The sequence below is a fragment of the Diorhabda carinulata genome, chromosome X (genome assembly GCF_026250575.1).
Source record: "Diorhabda carinulata isolate Delta chromosome X, icDioCari1.1, whole genome shotgun sequence".
NCBI lineage: Eukaryota > Metazoa > Arthropoda > Insecta > Coleoptera > Chrysomelidae > Diorhabda > Diorhabda carinulata.
In genome coordinates, this window is record NC_079472.1 from 27,547,147 (window position 1) to 27,556,411 (window position 9,265).

Genomic DNA, 9,265 nt, shown 5'->3' on the forward strand with positions numbered 1-9,265 from the left:
ACTGAATTTTTCAAACTGAGCCTTCGGATCTCTAACCTCATTCTTCTTGTAGTTGTAACAGATGATAACTTGATTCTGGATAGCATTCGGTTTCTAGAAAAAGAGTTCCTCTAGTAAGCTATCTATTTGAAGCTTCTTTCTTAATATGAGGCTGCTTGAGGTCGTTATGATGTCTACCGTGTAATGACTTTTGTGACTACTATTCCAGCTTCTCGGTGTCTTGGATATGATTTCCTATAAAAGAATTTACGTAATCTCTTCACCTGTTAAGAAAGTAGGTTGACAAGGTCAATTAATTAATAGTTGATATTCTTCATCATTATTGTTGTTGTTAACCTCTAAATACATTATAGCTCTGTTTTCGTTCAATTCGGGGCTCCAAAAGAGTTCGTTATAACAGATGGGGCATAAGTGTCGATTGCCTGCATTTAATTCAAACTTAATAAGTGATTTTACCCTTTTTATTTATTGATTGTGGATTTTAGCTTTCACCTACTCATGGTCTGCTAATTCCCATGTATTTGTACTCTATCAACAAATACAATTTCAGATAAAAGTGTAAAGTTAGAGTGTTTGGTACAAAACAAGTTACTCGGCTCATGTTCATAAGAACTTTTCTCCTTCAATGAAATTATAAAAAGTTTGGAAACAATTTGTATCTGTTGAGACAATGTATTGAAAATAATTAATATCAATTTGTACCAATCTTTGACGTTTATGTACTATACAATTAGATAAACAACAATAATCGATTACAAAGCACTATACAATCTTGCAGTCTTTGAATCATAGTTTCAGCTGATTCCTTGGAAATGGTACAAAATGGATACCTTCGCGATATCCAAAGTGCGCATTACCAATTACACCCGACAATTTTCATGGAGATTTATTTCAAAAAGGTTCGAACCACGTCTATACCAACTGTATAATTATCCGCCATATTGCATTTTATAATAAAAAAGCCCATTTCAAGCCCAACTCTATCAACCACACGTAAAAACATCATTAAGACTCCAACCAATGAGAGCGCTTCAGGTAATAGGAATTTTAGATAACCATCTGACGGGCATGTAACTAACCCATAATATAACAATTGAATGTAGTCGGATTGGTTATAAAAACACGAACTTTCGAAGTAATTATGCCCGATCTGTACTGTTAGAAGTAATTTATTATTTTTTATTAATATAACATAAAGCGAAACACGATTTACTTATGTTACGACAAAGTTATTTGTAATTGGTTGATGTTTTGTTATTTTTCAACATCAGCATTACAAACACGCAACTAGTATTTTAACAAATATCTTATGCACGTGTATATCTTGATGATTTGTTAATTCACTTTTTATTTTTATAAAAAGAACATCAACTAAGAAAATTTTTTGAAGTACTTATACTTTTTATAGGAAATGGCCAACGATATTTTGTTATTATTACATTGTAATTCAAAAACTTTGTTAATCATACTATATACGAGATTTGATTGGAAAATATGGGAAATTATAACAAAAACAAAACAAAAGTGAAGGTGTAACGTAAAATTCGACTTTATCTCATTTAATTTGTATTGCAGTAGCCTTCGAAATATCAAGAATTTTGTCATCATTTTAAGTACATTTTACATATCAGCAAGTCGCAAGGTCTCATTTCTTTCCACTTTCTTCAAAATCGATCGTGGATAATTTTTTTCTATAGTCTATTTTTATGTACGAGAAACTTACTTGCTAATCCAAAATAATACGGTCATTTTCAATATTATTACATAGTAATCTAAATATTTCCCAAAATTTAAATAAATGTACCTGAGTTGTACACTGTACAAGGTTTCGGGCTTTTATTGGTCTCTTATAACCATAAGCCGCACAGAATAATGTAAAAAGGTTTGGATTGGTCAAAAGCCCTGTGTATTAAATATTAAATAGCCGCTCCATAAGATGCATAAGTACTTGCCTATTTGCCAATAAGTTAGAAATTTTGTTTTTTCCAAGAATCTCTTTTCGACAAATTTCACCGAAAATCCAATTTTAGGTTTAGGGTTCTAGGAAAAATTGGAAGGGCCTCATGAACGCTGAAAATCGGTCTTCGAACAATTAACGTAATACGATTTACAGAGTTATTAACTAAGAGAAATGTGGCGAGTTTGAGAAATTTGGCGAGTTTGAATCAGCACGTAAAGCTCCCGGAAAATCAAGCCTTCGGAAAGGAAAGTACATGCGAGTACAAGTCGAAGACAGGCTTTTTCAAATAATATGTCTCCTAATACTATACATCGGCAGTTTAAACGGTTTTGTTAAAGTTTTGTTGAATGATAGACCTCCCTTAGAATTGTATAATAGTTATGGATAAGGCAGATTATTGAAATTTATCTCGGTTCTGTGTAAAAAGTACTGTATTCTTTGTAATCTCTTCGTTAAAATAAATTTAAAAAATATGAAATTGATGAAATTGCAGAAAATTGTGGAATCACGGTGATTTTATCTGAACCACATAATTGCAAACTAAACTCGATTAAACCGGTGAGCCACATATGAAGGAAGACGTTTCAAGAGAAAATAATTCTCTTAAAATGAATAATGTCAAGCATTTGTTTTTTAAGGTTATTAAATGTGTCTCCTGAAAACTGGGAAAAGGCAGTTAATCAAACCATTAAAGACGGAGGGAAAGTGTGGAAGTTGGACAATATTACTAATGAAATGATCGAGCTATTCATTCATCTTCTGATTGCGTTTCTGATTTGAATATACAAGAAGTAGCTCTACTTATACTGGTGTGTTTTCATATTGAAATTATTTTTTAGCAACGAAAGGTTGTTCAATTATCAAAATTTAAATCCTTATGCCTAAATAACTAGTGAGATACCTTATTGTAAAATGAAACATTTTAGAAAAAATTGCACTTTTTTACCTTCAGCTGTTCAAAAGTTAAAAGCAGGTTAATTAGGTGAAAATATAGATAAGTTATATAATTATATTTATTTTATACGAAAATAGTCGAAGTATAAATTGAAAAATATTTTAAAGGTTTACCAAAAGAAGTGATGCGCCTATAGATTACAAATGCTTCACCATTTTATTACTCTCTCAATTATGAGAATAGGCTATAAAACAAATCGATATGTTCTGGACTAAGTGATTGATCAGAGAATAATTTATATTGCTAATTAGCCATTGAGCGATTTGATGATAAAACTACGTTAGATAAATTGGGGATTTGAAATGCTCATTATTTTGTTTTAAAAATACTTTTGTTAGTTTCACCTGTATGTTTGGATGCTTGTACGTTTGTAACTGACTTTTCAACTGCTACCAATCGGGCCACAAAAGGGTTTATCGCGTTGGATGTTTCTATACTAATAAAAATATCATTACATAGCTTTAGGTAATGATTAGATAACATCGATATAGTTCTACAGCCATTCCATACTGGTCGGATGAAACACAACTCTGGTAGTTACTTGACGTCTTTTTTGTTATGCACTTCTTTGATGAGAGCCAAGTCCAGCTCTAGTCCATTGTTGGTTATATTGTAAATGCATCTAAACTTATCAGGTCCTCAATGGTTTTAAAAAGTCAGATATTTAGTTTATGCATGAACGGGTGTAATGATGCCAACTACTGTTCCAAAACACGTTTTTAGCAATAATCAAATTAACCTTTTCACTGCTACTATTATTCTATCAATAATTTCGAAAATCCATTATAATGCGTTTATGGGTCTATTTTAATTGGTTGCAGCAGTCTAAAAAGGGGAAATCCAGGAAAGCTTCACTGTCCCGACTATAGGAGGGCATCGCAGTGAAAAGGTTTTAAAAAATGAAAAAACTCCTAACATAAGAATAAAATTACCGATGAGAAAATTTGTGTTACTATTATAAAAATACATTCCATGACATTCTTTAATAAACTACAAATAATAATAAGTGTCAGCGAGTCCTAAATTTCTATTTGACCATTTTGAGTCAGCTACGTAAATGTAGAAATGGGGAATAAAGGAAAGAAGACCTACTTAGGAAGTAATTATGGGTAATGGACAAATAATTCGGACGACCTGTAATAAGAATCTAACCTAAGTCTATTGGTTACGCGCTAGGAGTTTTACCAGTTGAGTTATCCTAGAGGACATGTACTGCATTTATATTTCAGTCACCTACATTACAAAAAAAAAATTCACAACTTTTTTTCCGTTTAGTTGGTAGTAGAAATAAGAATTGAACTAGTACAACCTACTAAGTACCAGTTTTTCATGCAATGTTAAATGTTTTGTTACTCACACAAAAGCTTTTTACAAAGAAAAAGTTGAATTTTTTTTTTAAAGATTATATGTTTCTGGTGAAAGGAATATCTCTTGTTTATTTGAAGAGGGGTTTTTTAACATTTTTTATGAAAATTAGATATATCTGTACTCGTATCTTTTGTAGAAAAAACATTATTTTGTAAAAAAAAAAGAGTTTCAGTAACAAAAAGGCGACAAATTTAAAGGAGCTAGATCAGATCTAGGCAGACAAATTGTCGTTATTGAACGAAATTTGGATGCACTACAACTCGTGACAATTCTTAATCCGTTGAGATAAAGATGCGACAACTCGGGGCGGGAATATTTCAGGTAAATGAAAAGGTAGTATGAATACTTAATACAACTTGTGACGGCTTCGATTTTTTGTGACTTCGCTAACTTTTTCGATTATGTTGATCGTGAAATTCTGATTAACGAAATAGAATATTATGGCATCCCAGGGGTTCGCTTAAAATGTTTTGTATCGTATCTTGAATGTCGAAAACAATTGGTAAGAACTAATGGTAAAGTTTCAAGTAAATTGCCAGTTAGCAGTGGTGTACCTCAGGGCTCAGTTTTGGGTCCACTACTTTTTTAGTAAATTCACTTTATTCGCTGATAAAACCAGTGTAACCTGGAGCAGTCCAGATAAACAAACTTTACATTCTACCATCGGCAAAGATCTCATCACCTACTATAAAGTCTTGGTATGACGTGAACGGTCTCTGTTTAAACACTGAGAAAACTTTAGTTTTATCTTATAAAAGCATCTCAAGCATATTGAAAATGCCCTTCAATGGTTTGTACATGTAGAAAACTGAGCAATTAAAATCATCCTCTGCTTGTTTTGCGATTAAATCTGTGTTTGAACAGCTTGCTTTTACAACTACTCCTTGTTCGCTATGGTTTCCCTTTCTGAGAGTCTTGTAGTTTGCACCCCTTCGAATATAACTTCAAATTACCAAAAAGAAGTATTCGTTATATTTATAGTCCGAGTACTAGAACGGTGTTTCCATTTTAGAATCTGTTTGTTTGGTTCTCAAACACGTTCATAATTCAGCTGAGAGACCCATTCATGGTTATCCTACTAGAAAAAAGAAAATGGATATTTACTTAACAATACCCATTACTGATCTGGTGACAAATTCGTCGTCTTCATCGCCAAAAAATTATTCATTCAGCTACCTTTGGAAGATCCGATGATTTACAAAGACATTTCTGCTTGAAATAACTTATTATTTTGTGACAGAATACTACAATTTACCATAGATTCAATAGAACGGTATAATTCAATTTAGTGTGAAGTAAGCTATTATATATATATATTAAGTCAAATTACTATTGTATATTTTGCACTTTAACATTAGGTAGGTATTAAACTATATAAAATAGAGAGACGAATGTTCAATATTTAGGGAAGCCGTAACATAATAATACTCACTTCCAATTGGTTAAAATTCTACACCCAATATTGCCACCACCCTTTGTCAAATTAAAACCGTTGCTATTCTTAAAAAAGATAACGCGGTGAGGGTGTTTGTGACAAGTTGAAAATGATATTAGTAGTAGATTTTATGCTAACTAAGCGGGAGGTAACATTAGGTTGACTTAGGTTAGGTTAGGTGTTATGTGTTTAGAATATGAAATATTTTTCACAGAAATACACTGTAAATATATATTTTATTTTCGTTTTCCATTTGATAATTCGAGTCCCGAACTGCATAATCTCCTTTGTGACTTGTTTAATATTCATGACAACCACGATCACGAGTTGGCATATTGTAACAAAAGTTAAAATTTTATGGTGGATATTAAAACCACGAGTTGGAGGCACTACAACCGCGGCATATTATTGACCAGTTATACTTTTCCATGCGAGACTTTTTTACAAGTTTGAATTGTTCACAATAAAGATCAAAATTACCAGGTTTTAGCACTTCACTCGAGAGAGATCGACTACTCTTTGTATTTTGGCTTATCGAATAGATAGATAGACTATTTTTCTTCTCTAGTATAAGGATGGATGGGGGTTCCAAACATCTATTCTGTTAATTTTTCTAATATACTGCGAATGTTCATGGACCAGGTTGGTTGAGGATGTTACTCCTACTTCGGCCTTCAGCATATCGTTATCTTTTGCTGATGATCATCCTGATTGATTCCATTCAGGGATATCTGAACTCCTATAACCATCGTTGGCAATAACGAGCGTTAAGTGCACTTGGATAAACATCTTAAATGTCTTTGGTCGCAACTGTTGCGTTACTACCAAAACGAAACTCAAAAAGTACAATGCTGTATATGCTCTTCTGGTATTTGGCATACCATCTCACTCCAAATTGCAAGAGGAGTCTCACTTTCAATTATTTAAAAGTGAACAGAATGCTTTAAAATGTCTTTGACCCGGTTTTGAAGTATGTACACAAAGAGCTGACAAGTTGAAATAAAATATCGGCATGCGCAGCAACGACTTCACTTTTCGGATCCTCTTAATGTAGCTAAATGTTTAAAAATGGAAAAAATGACGCTATAAGTTATAATGTTATTAGGAAATTATTATTTCTTCTAGGCTATCGCCCGGCTCATACTACAAATATTTTTTTTTCAAAAATCAAAAATTATCTTATCGAAATTAAAAGAATTGAATTTCTAATGTTTTTTCAAGTTTTGAAGAAATATTTCAAGATGACAAATTTCTTATTGTTTCAATATCTCTTTTGGTTAAATGTGAATTCGACATATATATATATATATATATACATATAGATCTGATTTCAATTGGCAAATGACTGTGCATTTTTTGCATTGTAAAGTATTGAGCCCCTAGCTAATTCTGAACGTGGAGTAGGTAGATAAAGGTCTTGCTCCGCGTTCCCAAGTGGTAATGATTTTTCTGAAATTGGAGAAGCAGGCTTACGAATTAAGCAAAGGGATTCAAAAATGATTAAGAAAGGAAGAGTCAATATTTTGAATCTTTCAGAAAAATCCCCAAAGAGAACCTTGATGCCACTTAATAAGGGTATAATAAAAAGTGAGATGCGAATAAGTTTAGTTCTTTGGAAAATGATCTTGACTCAGAACAGAATTTAATTATCAAATTATTATTAATAATGTTGATGTAACGATTGATTATAACTGAAAATACAATAAATCGATTCGTTTTATTTTCGGAAAACTATTTCTTACCCGCTATATTTACCTATAAACAATATACAAAAAAATCAACACTATCGAAAAAGAGACTCGTAAAATGTTGCGAACGCAAAACATTAAGAAGAATATAAGAGCCTATTGTACCCAGAAGCTAGATAGGCTAAACATGTTGAGAGAGCATATAACAAACCAGATAAGGAACCAGATCGGAACGAGACCGGCTTACAGGATCATAATCAGATGAAGAAAAGATGCACTAGGAAGTCATGATTAGAAAGGTAGTATAATGAACTAAAACAGTTGAGTACAACCAAAGAAAAGTTGTAAAACAACAGAACGAGATAAATCTACAAAATAAGTGATAGATTTAAAATTTAAATTGAGAAGTGAAAAGTATCATCTTAGTTTGGAAAATCACTGGTTGGTGTTATTGGCTATATTTTATCAACTACAAGAATTGCCAGGAGTTGTAGGATTGAAAACTAATCTCGTTGAAACCAAAATTATGTGATATTCAGATCAGTATTAATATGAATGAATTCACAAATTATATATCAATGACATAGTTAAACTTATTCCAAGAGAATTCAAATATTTCAATTATGATATCCAAAAGTTGTCTTTAAATTTACTTGTCTGCAACAACATATTCTTTTAAAACTTTGGAATTAAAGAGTTGAATTATAAAAAACATCTAAATAACAAAGAGAAGCAAGAAAAGTTTAGGGTATTAGAATGAAACGAAATTTGTAGAATGTAGAAGATAGAATGCCAAGAGATAGAAGTGATAGTCGATGGACAAATTTATGGTAGGGAAATTGGACAAATTCAAATTTTTTTGAAACAGGTATTAAGTTTATGAAAGTTGATGGGGATGAAATACTATACTATTACTGTTGATTGGTTGTTTGATTGTCTATTGATATTGATGGAAGACACATTTGAAATTTGATTTTGTTTACTCACCAGCAAGTCTGTCTTTAACAACTTGGCTCGCAAAAGCGGCAGCTGCGGCGGATCTCTGCAACACCGGATCCAATCCCAATGACCAAGGACTAAACATAGGTCCAGGTGGACTGGAAGGACCTCCTAAAGGTCTATGTGCCGGCACTCTTAATACACCTTGTCCGTAAAACCCCGATGGAACCAACCCCAACGCACTTCTTTGTTGAAATAAACCCGCGGGGTTTTGATACAAGGTATCTGATTCATTGTCCGGTTTATGTCCGAAATTTTTTCCTAATAAATTAGATATACTGAATGGCAGAGTGTTGGAGGAACCATGAGGAGTAGTGACATTTTCGGGAGAGCTGCAATGGCTCCTCGAACTCCTTGCCTCACTATCACTATGAGATAACCTCGAATCGGTATCTAAAACATTTATCTCGTGATCGTCTTCGGTAAGTTCGTGATCTGACATTTTAAAACCTTTAGAGAAACTCACCGAGCTCACAATACGTTCATGTCCCGAAAGAATGAATCACGTGTAACAAATGAAATGAAGTGTCAGTAGAGAGTTGAAGCCAATTCTGCCCGCTTCGTTTCACAACTGGCGGTCGACTGAACGGTTGCCATGACATCGCCAGCGTCGAACTAACGGATCCAATCATTGGCCAGATTGCAAGAATCGACTCCTCCTTGAAGAGCTCCCATTGGGTTAAACTGATTCCGGTTAAATTGAATATCTTTGTGTTAATTTTTTTTCGGGGGATCAAGTAAGTGGTTAAAGTCGGATCGTTTACCGATTCGATTTCCTTCGATGAAATAAAAAGAATGTTGAAATAATGACTCATTAATGGTAACGGATAGGTATTATTAACAAGAACGTGCACAGAGGA

The 9,265-nt window shown here is 32.9% G+C and overlaps 1 protein-coding gene across 1 annotated transcript in view; it reads right to left on the reverse strand.

The window, feature by feature from the left end:
• LOC130901274 (T-cell leukemia homeobox protein 3) overlaps positions 1–8,961 on the reverse strand; it is a 72,843-nt gene extending 63,882 nt beyond the window's left edge. Inside the window, exon 1 of the mRNA XM_057812496.1 lies at positions 8,394–8,961. Within this exon, the coding sequence (XP_057668479.1) occupies positions 8,394–8,847 (454 nt within the window). The 5' untranslated portion in view covers positions 8,848–8,961. The remainder of the gene's footprint in view (positions 1–8,393) is intronic.
• Between the last annotated feature and the right edge of the window lie 304 nt (positions 8,962–9,265).